The following is a 20,045-nucleotide window of genomic DNA, read 5'->3' on the forward strand; positions in this document are numbered from 1 at the left end:
GCATGGGCAACTTTCACATGTTCCCTTCCCCAAAAGGTCCCCGTCCCTGCTAAATGCAGCCTTCCTCAGGGCGGGCGCAGGCATGTGGCCAACCTCCGCAGCACACTGCGCCTCAGTCCAGAGACCCTGTTGGGAATTTAGCATCGAGCTGTTACCAACAGGCCCTCTCCAACCAACTGTTTTGTTTTACCAAATGTGATTTTGCTTGCTGAGAGTGCCAGGAAAATTTTGAGGGTAACACAATTTGGGACTCAGCACGGGGCTTTCAGCCCTACAAAGGGCTGCCTTCGCTGGGGCCTTTGCATGGGTTCCAGTGTAGGAATGGCTGAATGCAAATGCACGTGTAACGTGCCTTGAAGACAGCAGACAGCTTTTACCAGGAAAAAGCCATGCAACCCAGCTGCTTAAAGAAAAAAAAAAAAGAAGTACCATTTCCCACCATAAGAAGAAAATACTGTGCTATGGGAACTGCTGTAAGGAACCAGGAAGACACTGTTCCTTATGCCTACCACAACAGGAAATTTTAATTAATACTTTACCAGAGGATCTTAAAACACTTTGCAGGCTTTTACTGTTCCTGTAGCCTCCCCATACAGAGACTGGCTTATAAACCTGCCTGACTTCAGACTGCCCATGCTGCCAGAGCCAGACCTCTCCATCCTGACGGACCCTGCTCAGTTCACTTGGTCAGCTCAGTGGCTGAAGTTGCACTCTTATTTCCTTCTTTTCTGTATGGGATATTGGTCACTAACAAGGACAGGGAGAAGCATGCTTCAAGGCTAACACAGCTGTAGGAGTAATAGTTTGGTTTTTTTTTTTTTTTACTCTGGAAGAACATTTCTTTTCCCCACTGCTCTGCCCTGGGTGTGCGTGGTCAGGCCCCGTTTGCTCTGCAGCAGGCTGAGCCTGTAGTTAAGGGAGAGATTGGTGGGCTTTAAAGTTGACTGGAGAGTCTGAGGCTGCTTCATGTTTTTAATTAAGTATGAAAATATGTAGCTGACTATTTTTTTGATTTTGAGTCCTGTTAATGACACACTATCTTCCCATATTTTCAGTACTCATCGTATGCAGATGGCAGAGTACCCTTCGTAAAGAGTTGCCAGGATGTTCTGAGACCGTGGCCTACATGCACCTAGTAGGAATCTCCTAACTGAGTTGCATTTAAATGGCAGAAAGGCAATCTTCATGTTTTAGAGGGGAGTATTTCTTAAATGCAGTTTACACGTCTTTGTGTTACTTTATCTGGCTTTACAAACTCAGGCAGACACCACTGTTTCACTTAAGCCCACCTTTATTAAAGCTGTTGTGATAATGGTTTCTCACAACAATGTGCACAGAGGGAAGCCTGAAGTGGCTGCATTGCTGTCTGCCATACCCGGGTGCTCATACAGATCAGCAAATGATCCAAGGCTAGCTCATTCAAAAGATCGTTATTACTAATCTGGTTTCTGTTGCATTTCAGCAGTCTTCTCCCTGAGAGTAACTTCCATGCCTTGCGCTTGAGCTTGTTCTTAGGGCAGAATGGTGTCTGGAAATGTTGCTTGGATGTGGAGGTGGTGCATCCTGTGCAGCCACTTGCAGACTCAGATCCTGATAGCCAAAGCCTCCAGCTGACACACGTTATCTGCTCTTCTGTGGTCTGAGAGCCCTCATCATCAGCCAGAGATGGCAAAGTGATCACCCCGTCTCAAAGAGCTCTCAGTTCAGAAGGTAGGAGTGGGGGAGGGTGTGTGTGCTGGCCAGTTCCCTGCGGGGCCTGTTGAGTGTGAAGGGTTAAAGCTTCACGTGCGGGAGAAGTGCCAGAAAACATTTGCCTTACTACAAAACACAGAGGGGAATGTTTCTTTCCAATCACCTCCTCAAAGAGATGCAAAGCAAAAAGTTCTTGACTTCTGCTTTTGTCATCATACGACCCCTCCCTCCTGTGCTGCCCTAGCTCATCCCCTTCAGCGTAGCAGGAGAGCCTACTGTTAGAGCTAGGCAAAGCAGGATTTTTACCTGCTGCTTGTAAATGAGCTTGGAGCAGAGCTGTGTATGTCACTGACTTACTCATATCAGATCCACTCTCTCTCCCGTCCCTTTCCTCCCCCTATCCTCCGATATGCCAGTGAATTGTTAGACACCAGCACGTTCACCTCTGATTTCCCAGTGAACTGCCCAGGGGGCTCTGTGGGCAGACAGACAGGAGGGTAATCTGCTACATCCCCCTTTTCTAGTGATGAATTTCATGAGGATTGCTCCTGTTAGCCACGCTTGCCAGGAATAGTAACAAAATCACTTTATTTTTTTTCACTTTTAAAACCTCTCCAGTGCAACTGGAATGGCTGGGAGAAAGCTAGTTGTTAACTAGTCATGGGTAATTAATGACTCCACCTTCCCCATCAATCAGCTGGGAAAAGCCAAAAGGATCTGAGTACTTGTAGCAAATGTGTGTTCTCTAGACATGCTGATTCACAGTGTGCAAATGAAGTGGCAGCAGGAGACCATCTGATCCCCTTTCGTGGAAGAAGCAGTAAGTCATGATACACATCCCACGCTATTGTCAGGTGAAGAGTCTGAAATTCCCAGTGCTGCTGCTGCTAATCTGCTCGTGCAGATTCTAACTGTGTGGGATGTTGATCCATCTCACTGCTAGCTTGAATATGACCCAATTTTTGTTCCATTTTCCTTTTTCAGATTCTGATTATGGTCGTCTTTTTTGCTTTTTGCAGTTAAACTACTAGCATTACAAAAGCAGGACATGGAGCAGATTTGATGCTGGCTTCCCTTTTGTAGCAGAGCAGAAAACCATTTCTGCATCCTGGTCCATTTGTGTCTGGTAGTGGCTCTGCAAGTACAAGCAGAGGAGATTTGACCTTGATACCGTTTACAGCTGATCTTTTTCCTTCCAATATATTTTTCCACACGTGTAATAAATAATCTCTAGCTGAACTGCAAGTTGATGTTACTCCACTACATGATAGCCTCTTCCTCAGTGGTACTGAGCCCCTAGTTCTGGATGCCCCCAAGTTAGCTGAAGGTGGTCTGCTGTGTTATCCAGTAGTTTTAAAGGGTTGTCAGGAAGGCTGGACGTGGTCCTTCAAAGTTGCCAGGAGCCAGTGGATCATCTCCTGCTATAAAATCCTCCTCAGGACTTATCAAACTGTCTAACCCCTTTCTTTTAGATGTTCTTCCTTGCCACAGTAAACACTGGCCTTTCTCGCCCCCATCCCCCGCAGTACCAGAATGCCTAAAATTCAAAGTAATAGTGAAAAAGAGCCGGTCCCTCCTCTGATTAAATTCCTTTGTCCTCTTTGCATGTTGTTGCATTGCCTGCTCCAAAAGGCAGTAAAAGCAGAACTAAAGGCATGTTCTTCTATAGGAACTGACTGTAAATAAATTCAGAATGTTTTGCCTGTCAGACTAAAAATCCATGTCCCGATAATGTCATTGACAAAATAAAAAGTTTGTTTTATTGGGAGCAAAACTAGACCATGAATCAGCTGCAGCCCTCCAGCAATGCTCTTTGAAATGAAGAACTCCTAATTTTGTTGTGCAGGATCCACCTCTGGCCCATCTAGACTGATGTCCTGCTTTTGACCTCCTCTTTTTGAACACCATCTCTGACCTGTAAATGTTAGTATAGCCGTTTCTGTACAATGAATGCGTAGAACTCCCTTCTTCACTGAGGTGTAGCCACTGGTTTGTGACCTGAAGCATGAGGCTTGATTGCTGTCTCTTAGCACTTGTAAGCACTTGTAAGTACAAAAGCTAATGGTCACACTTGCAGAATAAACTAATTAAGGGAAAACACTGAAGTCCTTCAGCTTGTGCACAGCCTTTCCTTCAGTAAGAGCAGGCCTAAATAAAACCAGTGCCTGTTCCACGCCTGAGACTTTTAGATCACTTGCACTAGTGCTGGAAGGTGCCAGCTGAAGGAGTTTGCTGCCAGGAAAACGATGTGCTATCATAGCTGTGTCATTAAAGCAACTGCAGCTTTCAGTCACGAAGCTCAGCTGTAAAGGTATAATGTGCGGAGCAGCCTCAGCTATGAACCTGAGAACGTCTGATGCAGCGGTGAGGACCATGCCAAAAAAAACCACAATACAACAGGAAAATGAACTGTGCAGTTAAAGTCTATGAATGGAGAGGTTGGTTAGGTAGGTAACACTGTACCATCAACTGCATTTCTGTGAGTGGAGAAGATGTCTTTTGGTAAACGTATACGTTATCGCAGTATCCCAGATTTGAGCTGGGATAAAACTCTCAAAACTCAAGTTTTCCACGGACTGTTAATCACTCACTTGGGGAATAAACAGCTCAGTACAGTCCTGATTCTGATACCAGAAATCAACAGTAAAGTGATTCTGTGCTTGGAGATGAAAATTATATCAAATCCTTGGAATGACCAGGAAAATTATATCAAATCATTGGAATAGCCTTAAAATATTTAAGGTTTTATTTTGTAGGTAAGTCTTTAACTAATGTTTTTGGTTTTGTCTCTATTTGTTTAAAAGTGCGTTAGCAGTAAATCAAGGTGCATTTCCCCTGTAGGGTTTCCTGTATGTCAAAGCCATGTTAATTCTCTTTGATTTTCTTCCCTTAGCCCCAGCCATTGCTGCAGATCCTTCCTCTCTTTGTCCCTTTGGACATCAAAGGATTGCAAGGGGACAGCCCTGGCGAGAAGCTCCTCCCTGCTCATTAGCCTCCATAAAACAGGAACTCACCTTGGCTAGCTGTGCTTGGAGTCCCATCTTCATCTCAGTCACTCTTGACACTGGATCTCAGATGGAAGAGCTTTTGCGTGCTGCAGGAAATCAGACCTGCTTTTGAACTGGACTATTTGGGCTCCCTTTTTAAGGACTCTGGTGGCTGAGCAACTTCATAGACTCCACAGTACATGGAAAAATGCAAGTTTTATCAGGTATGTAAAGGACTCCCTCCTATTCCCTATTGCGCAGAAAGATCCTAGAGGTATGCCAAGAATGCACAATAATTTTAGAAAGAGAACAAGCAATCCTGAAGGGATACCAGTGTTTATAGTATGTGTGTGGCTAGAGATAATTTCTAAATTTTGTTGTAGGAACAGATGAGCAATTGCAGTTTTGAGCATTCTCTGTGAGCTGTGAAAGATCTTTTGCAAAGGTAGCAGAGCTTCACTCTTGGTTTTGACCCAAACTCCCTTATCTGGATCACCTTGTGCAATGTGATCATTCACTGAAGGTGTTGTTTGCATGTTGTCTGAAAAGTAGCATGATGAGTTCCTTTGGGTTTGAAGGCCATAGAAGGTTTGGGAATATTTCATATATTGCTGATAGTTCAGATGCAAACTGTCTGTTTTGTCTGCCCCTGTCTTTTTTCTGCCCTTTGAAAATATAAACTCCAAGCAGACACACCCCCCAACTTCTACCAGCGTTTTATGCCCAAACACAGTGGTGTTTTTTTTTTTCATTTCCATAGGGTTTTATTTATGGTTTTCTTCATCAGTCCTTCTTACAGCAAGCTATTAACCTCTTTATTAACCTCTGTGTGGGGCATGATCAGTTGGACACAATGGCAGATAATGCATTGGGAAACTAAGGAGCAGTCCAGGGGCACTGCATGTGTCAGTATAACTGAAACCCAGCTGTAGTCCCATGTTTTCCTCTGCATTGGAAGGAAACGACTCTTTACCTAGTTTAGGTATGCAGTTCACCTACCCGTTAGAGGTGGCTGGGTATTCTCACCTTCTTTTCTCTACCGCTGTAATGTGTTGTTTCATAAGCAAAATATATGTACGGTGCCTTCCAACTTCACCATTGTTTTGGGGTTTTTATAAAGCCATCCATAGGGTGCTGATCTGATTCATACTGATTTCTGCCACATCAAGAGAACTTTGGCTTATGCAAAAGCGCAAAAATGAAAATCACACATTTCAGTATTTTATTATGTTAAGGATTTCAACTCTTTCAGAAGTCATCTTATTTTCTTATTGCATTGTTTAGGGTGTATGACCCTACACAGCAGAAATATGACTGCATGCATTTGAGATGTGAAGCCATTGCACTTGTAGAAACACGGTCCTTTCGTTAGTGCCAAAAAAGCTTTGTGGCTCCAAGAAGTGAGGTTTCTTCCAGGTGTTCCTACTGGCATATATAAGGTCAGAAAACATGGGTTTAATGGGTTATTGGCAAAATTAATTTATCAGATAGCTTATTATACTGATGTTTGTTTCTTCCCTGTGAACGCTAGATAGCTGTTAGCATGAGACTTTGCTGAGAATAAAACAGAAACAAATGTAATAATAACCACTTTTGATAAAGATAAGAAACGCACCTTTTACCTTGTTGGAGTTTCCCACTATTGCAAACCCTAGCCTATATTTATGGGAAGTCTGCAACAGATTTTCTGAAATCATATAATTGTCTCAGTAATTGACAATTAATTAAGGGACTGCTTTCAGTGAGTGGATTAATCTCCAGCATCTTCTGTTCAAAGATCTTCGTTCCTTTCCCTCCAAGCATTACAGAATTTACTCTCATTTCCCTTTCTCTCCTTTCCGTCTCCAAGATAGGAAAAAGATACGTACAGCCTAATCTAGACACAAACCAAAGCACAAACTGGTCATGTTTGTATAAGGGCTTTAAAATCAAGCATGGAATAGAACGAAGATCTCTTAATTTTCAGTGCTGGCCTTTATCATAGCAGCTCTACGCCTTCATATTGGCATGTGTTTCAAAATGCACTGTGTGTGGTAATAATACGGTAATAGTAATGAATAGTTTTAAAGTAGCTTGGAACTAAAATTCTTGGAAGATGTTTAAGTCTCTTTCAAGTAATCCTTAAAACCTAAGTTACGCAGTGGAGGAAACATCAGAAGTACAGACCTAACAAATCCAGTGCAGTGCTTGGACGCCCTGCCACAAAGCTCCTTGTGGTGTAGTTCCAACACACAGGCATCTTTGTGGGGAAGACGTGAGCATGAGTCTTGACACTAGTTGGATGGGCACAAACTAGGAGTGAATTTGCAAGCCAGCCTTTGGCTCTGCAAAACACATCTGAAATAGATCCTACAAATGGATCCACCACTGCAGAATCCCCGTGAAGCTGATTGTACATGACTTTGTTGTCAACAGTGAGGGTCTATTAGAAGGCTCAATCATTGCTGTGGTCCAGATCCAAATCAGAACTGTAAATATCCTGTTTCTCAGCCTCTGACTGGGCACACAAAAGCTGTGACAAGAAGGACATCGACATTTTAAAGTCTTTGCTGCAATGTTTATTGTATGCGCAGCTCTTTCTCCCTGTCACTCATACAGGTGCGTTGTGGAATCATTTTGGTAAAAACAGATTATAACATCTGCCTTTGATTTTTAATTCAGTACTGAACTCCTTTTACTTTCATTCTTTTTGATTTCATTGTTGGAAGTCTCTCAGTAAGGACTCCTGAGATCTCCCTTGTTGTAGTCTCATTTAATGGCATTGGAATTTGCTTACAAAAATGTTAATTGTAAAATTCATTAGGGGGAAGGAGTGAGCATCTGTCGAGCTAATCAAAATCTGTTTGCATGTATTTGTGACTGGATGACTCCTGTGGGAAATCAGCCCAATTTTATTGTAACTCCTTTTGATACATGTGCTGCACTGAGCTACCGAATGCATAGTCTCATGGCAGCTTTCATGTCTCTGCAAGAGGATATGAGGGAAGCTTTAGTAGGAAGATGTTAACAGGCTAATCTTAGTGAGCAAACTAGGTGTCACTTCTTAGCCAGTTCATTAATGTTGGATCAAAGCAGAAAAAAGGGCAAAGGTTTTTTTTTTTCTTTTTAATGTCTAAAGACCTTTACAAACTGGCAGAATTATGTTTAAACGTTTCTTAATTCCTAATATAGTGGGAAGAAGCCCTTAGGCTTGCATCGGTTTGTTTTTGTGGAAATGTCACTTTGTGAAAGAAGCTGTTTTTTTCTGGAGGTAGTTGCCTAATTTTCATGTTTATTCTTTTAAAGATATTACCCAGGAAAACTGTAACAAGGTGATAAAATCCCTTATTTCTGATATGCTTTGAATAAAATCTAATCGAGGTTAAGAAGCAGAAAAATCTCCCTTCTAAACAAATAGCCACGGCTGGTAACACAACACCCAGAAAGGGTGGCCTGCCCTCGTTAAACTGAGGACAGTGCTGCGGCTGTGAGCACCCTCCGAGTCGAGCAGACTTACCGATACGTTCTTCATACACAGAGCAGTGTTAGCAAAGCCTTGCTGGCTTTGAAATCAGTCCACCAGCAGCTACACCAGGCCACACAAACTAAATCTTTTTCTGCCCAAGCTTTTCAGTATGGCAGCAGTGATCTTGTGTGTGTTACGTTAGCTTTTTGTTAAGAGCTCCTATGGAAGGTTTTTCATCCAAACAGCATTGCAGAGGAGGTAGGTACGGCAGCACTGAAGTTTCTCCGGGGTAGTTTTCCCTTCCCCAGGAGCGTGATTAGTCCTCTGCCTGTAAAAGAAAGTGCAGCCTTGTTGCCAACAGCTCTCCTGACATGCCAGGGTATGCTACTGAAGAGAGCACCATCACAGGCATCTCAGTGGTCTCCATCTCCATGTCCAGTTCAGACCAGCCATCCTTTTTTTGGGAATATTCCCTGGTCCAGCTCTGTCTCCTCCCTTTCTTGTCTCCACTTATGTCTCAGTCTCCTGTCTATCCCTTTGTAGTCCTCTGGAGTCATTTTTCACCTCTACAACCGAATATCTGTTGTTTTCTCCCACTGCTACAGTTAAAATATTTCCAATCCTTTTTTATTCTCTTGGTAAAGTGTTTTGTCCAGAACAGGAATAAAAGTGGATTGTGGCTACCTAGCAGTCAGAGTTGTGGAATAAAGGATATCAAGTTCAATTTGTTCAACACACAGATCTTTACAAAAGGACTTATCAGCTAAAATCAAACCTGTTGAATAAGCCTTTATGCCTTCTGAGTCTACTAAGTAACAACAACAACAAAAAAAACCTTGGAAGGAAGATAATGGATTTTCTTTAAGAGGTTTATTGTGGCGCAGACTACCTAGCTCTTGGCAGCACCTGGGCCTTTCCTGGATAAAATCACAACATTCAGCTACCTGAGCTAAACCAGGGCTGTTCACCATGCACTGATTTGGGGCTGAGAAGATTTTGGGCTAGGCAGGAGGAGTGAATGGCCAGATGTAGAGCCCATCTCTTACAACAGCATGTGAAATTTGGTAGCTGTGAGTACAGGTACTGGGAGGCTGACTTGGGTGCTGCTTCTCAAGAGTCCTGCCTCGGAGCAGGAGAGGCTGCTTTGTGCCGGCTCCCCTCCTGCCTGTCTGAAGTTACTGTTTTCTCTCCCTCCTAGACGTGAAAGCGCCATGTGACGCACTTCCTTCCCCCAGCCTGGAGCCCTACCCGCAGAGCTCCATTGTGGTCACCCTGGAGGACATGGGGCTCTGGATGAAGTTTCATCAGATAGGAACTGAGATGATCATCACCAAATCTGGCAGGTGAGGGGAGCAGGACAGCTGCCTGCACCACACCCTTCCAATCTGTTTGCAAAACTCTGAGCACTCTTTTTTTTTGCATGGTGGCTCTTAAACTGTTAGCCAGTTATGCGCATCTCCCTGCCTCTGGCAGAAGGCTTGTGTTTTCAGGATGTCCTAGAGGTCCAAGCTGCGAAGTGCAAAAGGTCACTGTGGGACTGATGTGTTGTGAAATCTTCTCTGCTCTTATCTCAGTACTTAACACTGATGTTCTTCCTGTTGCTGGGAGGTTGCTCTGGAAAGTGCTCTGAACTTCCTTCGCCTCCATTGCGGGCAGGAGCAGATGAGCAGTAAATACCTGTGTTTGAGTCTGCAAGTGCAGATGAGAACGTGGCATAGAATGGTAATGATCTGTGCAGGCAGGCTACTCTAAAATTCAAATTTGAGTCATGTGTTGGGGAGCTTGCAGTGAAGGAATATGAAATTGTAATGCATTATGTCAGCTGCTGTGAGCTAAAGCAATCCCTTTGGGTAGGGAGGTAGGTGTTGAAGCTTTTTGCAAAGTCAGAAGATAAAAGTGTTGTGGTAGAGAATACTGGAACAGAAAGCTATATCTTTTCTCAGATGAGCACAACCCACGCTAGAAAATCCTTTAATCTGTGCTCCAGGTCTGCGCTAGCTGCATAAAGCTAGGAACTACATGCAAATTCCAAATGCTTTCTTTAAGTTTTCCACTGTTGCATTACAGGAGTCAGAAGAACGAAAGCAATAACCATGTCAGGCCATCAGAGACTGCTACCCTCTTAGTGCCTATTCCACCTAAACCCACAGGATTAGACAATCAATACATCAATAAGATAGTAAAAATGTTCAGTAGCTGGCCTGTAGAAATACTGCTACCAGAACTTTGCACAGCAGTGAGTAAACGTGACCTGCTGCTTGAGTAGATCATGAAACTATCCACTTTATACAGAAATCCTTATACTGTATATTTAATTTCTCCTTCAGACGCATGTTTCCACAATGCAAAATTAAAGTCTCTGGCTTAATCCCATATGCCAAGTACCTCATGCTGGTAGATTTTGTGCCAGTGGACAACTTCAGGTACAAGGTAAGTACTTTAAATGATAGAAGTTATGCTTTTCTTCCATCTTTGTTTGAAACAGATTAATCTTTATGCTTCACTGTCCAGGCTGATAAATAAATAGTCTTGGACAAAGTTCAGAAGTAATTGGTGGATTTTATGCCTCTCTGCAGTTATTTGTCACTTTTGCTTGGGGAGCAGCTGGAAATGTAACTAATCTTCATTGTAAGCAGTACTATTTTGATCATGATTAATGTCAGACTTCTCTGACAACCACTGGGAGAAGGGGAGGAAAAATGAGGCCTAAACTTGGAGCTGTTTTGGTAACACGATCATGGCTCATGAGAGAAAATCTGCTACTTGTCAGGACTGCGTGCCTCAGAGGAATCCACTAAATCATACAGTGAAGCAAAGTTGCCGGGGCTCCTTATAACAAAAGTAGGTTTTTTAAGCTCTAGATTTCCATCTTTCTCTTCACAGTGGAATAAAGATCAGTGGGAAGTTGCTGGAAAAGCAGAGCCCCAGCTCCCTTGTCGCACCTATGTCCACCCAGATTCCCCAGCTCCTGGCAGCCACTGGATGAAAGAACCTGTCTCCTTCCAAAAACTGAAGCTCACCAACAACACTTTGGATCAACATGGGCACGTAGGTTGCAGCTGGCCTTTGCGCCATGCTCTCTTGGAATTCATTGCAGATAGTTGTTAAGTGAAATGAGGTGTGTGAGAAATTGTATCGTGGAAATTAAAAGATATCCAAGGGCCCTCTCTTCCTTCCTCAGCCTGGCCCTTATGCTCTCTTAACTACCTGCTAAGGAAGGTTTTAGTCTGTGCTGTCTAGGTGGACAGTCCCAGGCTGCACATGGAAACCTTCTCCTTTTGTCTCTGTGCCAGATCATCCTCCACTCCATGCACCGTTACAAGCCTCGCTTCCACATTGTGCAGGCAGATGACCTCTTCAGTGTCCGCTGGAGCATCTTCCAAGTCTTCAGCTTCCCTGAGACTGTCTTCACTTCTGTTACTGCCTACCAGAATGAGCAGGTACAGTGTGCAAGTCCTTTGACACATTGCTAAATATTCTGTCCTTAGAAATCATGTAGAGGAAGATGTCTCCTTCAGAGCTAGTTACCCTGGGTGCCTGTGATGGACAGGGGAAAGAAATCGGCATGTTATTGTTCTTGTAGAAAACATCTACTTGGGGATTAGATGAATCGTGCACATCAATTGTGTTAAGTGCCCTGTCAGTGATTAACATAATCCCAAATGCAGTAAAAAGTATAGACAAGTGTCCAGATATAGGTACTGGCCCCGCATATTTGTCTGGTCAGATGAATACCGCTCAAATTCCCACTGATCCTGTGAAAGTCACTTTTCTCTATGTCTCACTTCCTAATTAATAGATGGAACTGCTGGGAGAGCTCAGATGCTGTGGCAAGGGCATCCCCCAAACACCCACCCCTGCCCTTCTTCCCCCAAAACCAGTTGTGATAAATACTGAGGTGAAGGTCTTGAAATAATAATGGGCCCAACCACTTACCACAATACCGAATCTTGGTCCTTTATTTTAAGATCACAAAGCTGAAGATTGACAACAATCCATTTGCTAAAGGTTTCCGGGAGCATGGGAAGAACACTCGAAGGTAAGCTGGTTTTTCCATCTTGATTTATGTATAACCAGAGTTTACTTGTGAATTCTACCCTAGTCCACAGAGCAAAGTATACTAGAGAGTTCTGCAGAGCATTTTGCTCTGGACATTGCATTTATCCATATCTGGGAATGATGCTGCGTAGAAGCCACCCAAGAGACTTGGGGAATGGGAGGAAATATAGGATTTCCTACAGAAATTTGTGAAATGTGACAGATTTGATACCTACCTTGCCTTGTAGTTTGGATCTAGACTGAAATCTGACATGTGAATTGCAGTGATAACGGTAAAGGGAGTCCACAGTAGATTGTTCTGTCTCTGTGAGATCAGCTTGCTTCTGACATTTGAAGGCTCTCACATCTCCTTTCCTCCTTTGTGGAAAAGTGTCTCTTCCAGCAGGAAGTTTTGTCTGCAAGAGGGTAGTCGAATACCAATACAAGTGAGGTCTTCTCTCTGGTCTGAGCGCAGCCAGTGGATGAGAATTTAAATAAATAAGTAATCTTAAATGTACCCCATAAACTGGTAATAAAGAAGGAAAAAATGTTTGTTTGTTTTTTTCCAAGCAGAAAATGGTATGAAAATATCTGAGATTTTGCTTTATTTTATGCCTAAAATACCCCACCTTATTTCCTGGAGAAAAAGGCCCAATCTGACTCTTGTTACTTAACCTTCAAAACTGTCAGAGATGTTCTTTCTCCTCATAATAGGATAATTTCTGACTAAGCTTAGATTCATTTTCCATTTAGAAGAAAGGCTGCTTTTAAGCAAAACACCCACCCTACTATTCGCATGTATATTATGTGTATCCAACACTGGAGTACGCTTACAAACTCATTGCAAAAAAAACTGATGAGGTTTCCACTCTGATTTTGCCTTTTGTACAAGCATGAAGGGAGCAGCAACCCCTTTACTGATTTATCCCCAGTATCCTGTGGGGCAAGAGCTCTCCCTGGAAGCTCGTGCTTGTGGCAGGCAGCATAACTCTGTAATTCAACTGTGGCAAACATTCCCCATGGATCTGTCAGGTTGCTTTGTGAGAAGAAATGTAACATGCAGAACATCAGAGAGGTTCATCCCATCTTTTTGTCTTCTTAGGCCTTTGTCCAGCACCCCTTGTGTATTTATCTAGGTAGAAAACTAACTACAAACTACTCGCGTGCACTGTTTCTTTCCCAGGGAAGGACGAGCCAAATCTCAGAAGCCCAGTCCAGCCAAGGGCCAGAAGAGGAAGCTGCCTGAGGAAAAGGAGTCCGGTGCTGAGGAACGTGGTAATCTTGATAACAACAAACCCAGAGTTAGTCCCAAACACTGCCTAGGCCACAGGAAGGAAACCAGGCAGTGACATAGCTCTGCTGTGTCTGTTGTCTGGGGAGAGTGGCCTGGGCAGGGCCCCTAAAGGGTGTTGCGTACGGCTTTGCAAAGCTGGAAAGTGCTGTTAATTCCCTAATTCAGGGAGGTCACCAGGAATACGGAATGACCAAGGGGGCAGCTTGAATAAGTAGGGAGAAGTGTAAGACAGGACCAGTGCATCCCTGTTTAAAGAAGGCTTTGCTTTATGCAGGCAAGAAGGAAGTGGTGCAGCCCGCTCTTCCAACATTGCATTTTCTGACATGATGCTTCCAGCATGCAGAGCGCGCACTGCTTGCCCCTGCCCATGGCTGGCAGCCCTGGAGGGAAGCCCCAGCACAGAAGTTTGGGTTCAGCTGCTTAAGATTTCTGATGCTTGCTTATGCTTTTAAATCGTAATCCTTGAAGGGCACCCACTTTGCACCCATGATGACAGCCAGGAAAGCATCTCAGAGAGATGTCCTTTAGTGGAATGAGCCAACAAATGATGACTGATGATCCTTTGTGAGGCCTTTCCCTCTCTTAATTTCTGACTGATATCCCTGCACACACATTCAGTTTGTCTGTGTCAGGATGAAGAAGGGGTTAGGAAGTCTTCTGACTCTGTGTATGGTCCACAGGAGCCTGCTCACATGTCACTTGGCATTAGTGACTGCTCATCAGCTCTCCATGCACCAGCCTCCCAGCCATGCTTTGTGACCGCATGTGATCAAAGGCTGTGCTTTCAGAACATTTTCGTATCAACAGTGATGCCAGCTTGCAGTGTCGCCCATGGCTTTCTTCTGCCTATCTGCCTTGGTTCTTGTCTGTGCACTTGTGCCAGCACTGCTGCTTGTACAGCTGGGTTGTGATGCAGATGGGGGAACTGATACCATTTAGAAATAATCTTTACTCTTTTTGTTAGGTTATTTTTAAGCGTGATCATTCTATGTTCCAGTTCACAGTGCTGCTTGCAGTGGCACAGCTAGGGAGAGGGGACAGGGAAGGACTGAACACCACAGTGTAAGGACAGAAAAAAGCAGCAAAGGGCTAGTTCCTTAAGGCAGTATGACTGCAGAAGAGGTAATAGTGTGTTTCCTTCCACCATCCTGCAATTAATTCCACTGCTAATAAACCGTTGTGAGCTCTGGCTCTCTCTTCTCCTTTCTCATTTTTCCCCATTCTTTCTTTCCCCGCTGTGAGTCAGATTTTGAGAAAGACGAGAACGTGGATGTGAAGGAAGAGAGTAACCCCATCGCAGTTAGCAGCGGCTACCCCTTCTGGATCTCAGAGCAGAACGGCAGCCATGCCTTTACTGCAGCATCACCGGTGCCGGCCGACCAGAGGGAGGGGCCAGCCAGAGAGCAGCAAGTGCCTACACCATCCTACCAGACATACCGGTAAGTCCCATCTCTCAGTGCTCATGTCCAAAGGCACCCTTAAACTGATGGGAGGCCTCCTCTTCTACAGGGTATTTCCTAAGAAAAACAGCCAGTGTGAGTGAGGAAGGATATCTTTCTTTTGCATGCCATGCTTGGGTGATAGGTACTTGATAAGCATGGAGACATCTCTGTAACAAAGCTTTTCTGTATTACATCTAACCCACTGCTTCTGGGCATGCTCATGTCTCAGTAGCACTCTTTATTTCCCTGTCCTGAAATGTTTTCCCAGCTAACTTTGCGTACGACAGAACTTGCCTGTCCTTTGGCAGAAGTGTGTTGGAGGAGTGGCAGGATTCCAGAGACGTTTCCCTCCTCCTTACCATTGCAAATTCAGACACGCGTTATGGTGAGCCCAAGCTAGAACTTAGCCAGAGCCAGGGCATGCTGAGTTTACCTCCTCTGGCACTTAGTTTTTCTGTGTGGGTGACAGCAGAGCTTGGGCTAAAATCCACGTTAACAATAAGACAAAGCGGTAGGTGAGGCTGTACCTGCGTGGGAGAGTTCATGTGCAGTCAGCCAACACGTGAAGGTGGAGAGTGACTGCACTGACGCTCCTCTGCCCCCTTCTGATACGCAGTGTGTGTAAGTGCATTGGAGAACAAGACGGCTCACTTTGCTTTCATGCAAGTATCTTCACGTGGGAAATCATTGTGAAATAGCTGACACATTGCACGTTCCCACTCCGGGTCAAGGCTTCTGGAAACAAAGCACATGGAGGGAGTAAGAAGCCTGTACAGAGCCAAATGATCCTTGTAGACATGCTTGTTTTGAATGGACAGCGGATGTTTGAAACAGCGAGGAGCAGAGGGCATGCTAAGGGCTTGCCCTGCCTTTCCCTGGGGAATCTCTGTGGGTTTTCAGTGGTTTTCTGCTGTGGTAGGTTTGACTTGCTCTTCTCTCTGCCCTTGGGGCTCAGGTTCCATGAAGCTGGGGACAGCCAGCAGCTTCCCGCCCGCGACGTCGCCGCCTTGAATGACTTCCGAGCAAGGTGCCACCCTTTGGATCTCGCCGCAGTGCCTGAGCACGACTCCAAACAGCTCCCAGAGGGCTTCACCAACCTGCCTCCGCTCCCCCCACCTCTGCCCCCTCCCCAGGACTATACAGGAGTGGTGAACATGGCTCTGGACTCGGTGGGGAAACCTGGAGCTCGAGCGCCCATGTACAGTCCGTACAGCACTGAGCAAGGCCTCGGCCAGTGGATGGTGCCCTCCCACAGCCAGTACAGGGCAATGAGCTACTCGGCCTTCTCCACAGATTACAACACACAGGGGGCTTCAGGACATGCCCATGGGACCATGGCAGAGTGGAGCCAGTACCCGCTGTTCCCCTATGCCTGCTGGTGAGCAGGGAAGAACCTTCCCCATGAAAAGACAAAAAGAAAATTGTAAATGAGGACAAATTTGCTCTGGGGTGTTAACCTTGAAGCCTTGTCTACACTAAGCAAAGAGGCATTGCCGCACATGGGAGCATGGGACACCTTCAATTCCTTGTCTCCTTGCACAACAGCCCTCGTGGTATTTCACAAGCAGCAGCAAAACTGCTAGCTACCCCAGCTATGTCAGTGCACGTCTGGATGAATCAGTGTGTTCTGCATTGTTTGTTTCCAACAGGAGTAGCACACAAACTGTAAGAGCAGTAAAGAGCTGCCAAACCCTGTCCCAGTCTGCGTTTGCATCTTGCATGTGGCAGTTTCCAAAATCCCGTCTTCCCAGGAAAGTCAGTGCAAGGAGATAGGGGCTGAGGAGTTTCAGTAAGCCTTCCAGGTGGCCAAGAAGCTGTAGAAGATATTTGCGAAGACACGCAAAAAATGCAATCCCAGTGACCCCTTGAGCAGTTTCCTCACTTAGTATAGTCAAACTAAAGCTAGAGTCTTGCCTTTTTTTCCAGGAGCGTATAACGGTAAAATATGCAGTGAAACGTGTTTGCAGGTCATGCAGGCAGGGAAGAGTTTGTCCTCTGCAAGAGAACCGGCAGCAAGGCTCTGTGTTGTGTCTGCATGTCCCTCATGCCCACCCCTCTTCTGTCACCCCTAGATTCGAGGTTAGTGAAATACTTTTCCTTCTGCTGGTGGTGGAGGGAGGTTGTTCATAGAATCTGGGACTGCTCTGGGGGTCTCGGAAGGCCTGTGCTTGGCAGGAATAGGGCCCTCAGCAGTGGTGCTGGCTGTGTCACTCTGACCTCTTCCTTTCGAGGGAAAGGAAGTCTTTCGCTGTGAACTTCTTCCTTCCTCCACCCCCTGCCACCCCTGGGGAATATAATTTATAGCTGTTGTTACTGTGCTGTGCTACAAGAAGGCTTTGTCAGAAGACGCTCCTGACCAGCCTGGCGCTGTTCATCGCCCACATCCTTTAGCACGGTGAATGTGCCATGAGCACGGAGCTGCGTGCTGCGCTGCTCTCTGCCCTGCTGGTGAGCTCGGTGCCTCCCAGGCTGGTCGGTGCAGTCCTCTTGCTGCTGCTAAGGTGCCTGTAGGGATCTGCTTCCATATCTAGTCAGTCGTCAGCGCTTTCACCTTCCTTACCTCTGGTCCCAACTCCTGGAGGAGCTGTTCTGTCCGTGAGCAGCCTGCGCGCTGCCTTGCACAGAGGATTTTTGTCCTCGTGTTTGAAGGGAGAAGTCTCTGCTTGCCGAAGCAGCCCTGGCAGTGAGTGGGGTCTTGTTTGAGACAGGCTCTCTGCTTCTCAGAGAGGATAGATGCATTCCTTGTTGTTATTTAGGGAATATTTTCTTGTAACACTTGAAATAAACTGCTTTGTGGTCTGTAGCCATCAGTAGGCAGTGAGGTGTGTCCTTTAGTCTGTTTGCCAGATGGCATTCTCTGTGTGTGTGCGTAGCAAGATGTTGTCTCTGAGCAGACCAGGGCAGGTTTGTGACCAGCGGTGCATCAGGCCCGGTGTGTGTATTCACTGGGAAGGGCTGTGTGCTGCTCTGCCCAGGCACCAGGCCAGCGCTGTGCATGTGCATAGTGTAGAGGTGTTAAACTGTGTTTATTATTGTTAAAATGACTTTGAAAAGTAGCCCTACGTATTTGTGAAACTCAGCTCCAATGACTACTTCCTTATTTAAATAGTATATTGCTAACCGGCTTTGCACCACAATTATATGTACAGAGCAGCCAAATACTTCCCCTCAGCCTCACAGGATGGGCGTGAGATGTGTAGCACACAAATAAAGGTCAGGCTTCACCACAGTGTGTGTAATGATGTCGGCTCGCTTCTCTGACAGCACCCTCGCCAGTATTGATTTATACCTGCTGTGCACCACACGCGTGCGAATGCGAGTGATTCACTGCAAAGAAATCACTTGGGGAAGAAATGTGGAGGAGCTTGTTTTTAACCCCAGAACACTGTACTTTCCTGCTGCCCACATGCCAGCTGCGTGAAGGCAGGGCAGCTGTAAAAGCCTGTCCTCTTTGGATGAGGAAAAGTCGTGTCTCTGAGTGTTAGTAGTTCGCTTTGCCACCGCTGGTTTCTGTGTCTTGGAGATCAGGTGAGAAGCCTGGCCGAGGAGTTTGGTGCCTTGAGCACAGCATGCGGGGACCCTGCGGACAGGTCGGTGGGGTTCCCCGGGGCGATCACTACAAGAGAACATGAAGAGAACACCCCGGCTAGTTCCTTAGGTCTGGTCCTTTATCCTAGAAATCGGGCTGTATTTCCCTCTGCCACAGGGTGCTAATGAGGATGGAAACCGTGCTGTGGTGGGTACGATGAGCTGAAGAGAACCGGGCAACACAGGGAAACCCCTGTGCAAACACAAGTGTAGTGTGTTATTTCTGAACCTTCGGAATAGCTCTGGGAGCGCTGCTGCCCCACAGGGCCTGTTGGTAGTGCTGGTTTGGCAGGCGGCTGCCGTGCCCGGGTGGAAGACCCAGCCGTGTGCATAGGAGGAGCCATTAATTACTCATCAGCCTTCTGCTGCAACAGGACTCCTTGCCCTTCAGTGAATCATCCTGCTCGTTAGCGAGGTACCTTTACTTTCCTCCTGCCCGTCTCTGGTTAGAGACTGCAGCTTTGCTGTTCTGTGAAGCCTTGGAAAATGTTGCCCGTAGGTGTGCGCGCTCTGGACTCTGCTGCCGCCTCCTCCCTTTGCAGTTTCCACTGTCTTGTTTTCTTCAGCTGTGGCATTTAAAATCTGTATGAGCTTGACTGAAATCCTGTTTTTGCACACATGTGAGATAATGTAATGCCTCTCTGACAGCTTCAATAAAAGGAAATGAGACATGCGGAAGGCAGGCCATTAAGAGCAATAAAATAAACTCTGAAATGTGGTTTTTGTGCATCTCTTTCCAGCACGCCAGTGGCTCCGCTGTAGTCATGTTACCTGGGGCCAGTTCCTACATGGCACATGCTGTTGATCTCAGCGCTCATTGTTCTCTGCAGCTTATTCAGCGAGCCCCAGGTTATCTGCTTGCAGTGCTCGATATGACTCAGTCTTGTGCTAATTTTTTGCAGCAAGTTGTTTGTTTTCTCTATGCTTTCTGCTCCTCTCCTGCAGCGGAGTTACATAAGGATGAGGACAAACGGACTCGAAGTGGGATCTAGGTACATTTCCTCTGTGAAATAAAGATCCTGATTTATTTTGGTTTCTCCTACTGGTTTTGCAGCCACAAGCCTGGTCTGAGGCTGCTTCAGTGCAAGCGGGAATGGCAGAAAAAAGTCTTCTTGCCAGCGCTGCTGCTCTTCTACCACAGAGAGTGGCAGGGCCTGGGGGAAGCACCCATGGTGCTGCTGCTGTGACCCCACACGGTGCTCATCTCTCCCCAGGCCCTCACAAGGCACTGCGGTTCCTCCCAGAGGTGCGGTCCCTTCTCGCCTAGCCCAGGATGTGGCCTCTATGCGCCCAGCCACCCTCTGGCCCTACAGAAGCACCCTGCTGAGGGCGGTGGAGGTGGCTGTCATGGGGGGAGCATCCTGCTGTGCCCTTCCTGCCTTAGCGCATATCCTGGGTCACCAGGAGCCAAGCGAGCAGCAGCAGCAACCCCCTCCCAGGAATAACAACATTCTTCAAGTCAAATGGTTTTTTATTGCAGGGCTTGAAAGCCACTTAAATCATGAGCCCCACGTCGGGGTCCCATATAGAGCCTCTTAGCAGGGGGCACACTGCATTTG

At 46.0% G+C, this 20,045-nt stretch overlaps 1 protein-coding gene across 2 annotated transcripts; it reads left to right on the forward strand.

Moving 5' to 3' along the window:
* Positions 1–4,762: 4,762 nt before the first annotated feature.
* Positions 4,763–19,204, forward strand: LOC308179610 (T-box-containing protein TBX6L). Of its 2 annotated transcripts, XM_080560083.1 has the most exons (10): positions 4,765–4,903; positions 5,063–5,124; positions 9,323–9,467; positions 10,452–10,554; positions 11,008–11,172; positions 11,418–11,564; positions 12,093–12,163; positions 13,346–13,437; positions 14,703–14,895; positions 15,854–19,204. In XM_080560083.1, the coding sequence occupies exons 3-10, from the start codon at positions 9,406–9,408 to the stop codon at positions 16,278–16,280; spliced, it is 1,260 nt and encodes a 419-aa protein (XP_080416209.1). In that variant the 5' UTR covers positions 4,765–4,903; positions 5,063–5,124; positions 9,323–9,405; the 3' UTR covers positions 16,281–19,204. The 2 variants fall into 2 exon arrangements, with proteins under 2 accessions (XP_080416208.1, XP_080416209.1); XM_080560082.1 differs by lacking the exon at positions 5,063–5,124 and having other exon boundaries at positions 4,763–4,903.
* The last annotated feature ends 841 nt before the right edge of the window (positions 19,205–20,045 follow it).

The sequence above is a fragment of the Anser brachyrhynchus genome (genome assembly GCF_964034855.1).
Source record: "Anser brachyrhynchus genome assembly, chromosome: 17".
Classification (NCBI taxonomy): Eukaryota; Metazoa; Chordata; class Aves; order Anseriformes; family Anatidae; genus Anser; species Anser brachyrhynchus.

Excerpts from the sequence above, each read along its gene's own strand:
- LOC308179610 (XM_080560082.1), top strand. Across the intron at positions 11,173-11,417 it reads CTTTGGATCAACATGGGCAC|ATCATCCTCCACTCCATGCA; the intron begins GTAGGTTGCAGC and ends TCTCTGTGCCAG. Across the intron at positions 13,438-14,702 it reads GTCCGGTGCTGAGGAACGTG|ATTTTGAGAAAGACGAGAAC; the intron begins GTAATCTTGATA and ends GCTGTGAGTCAG.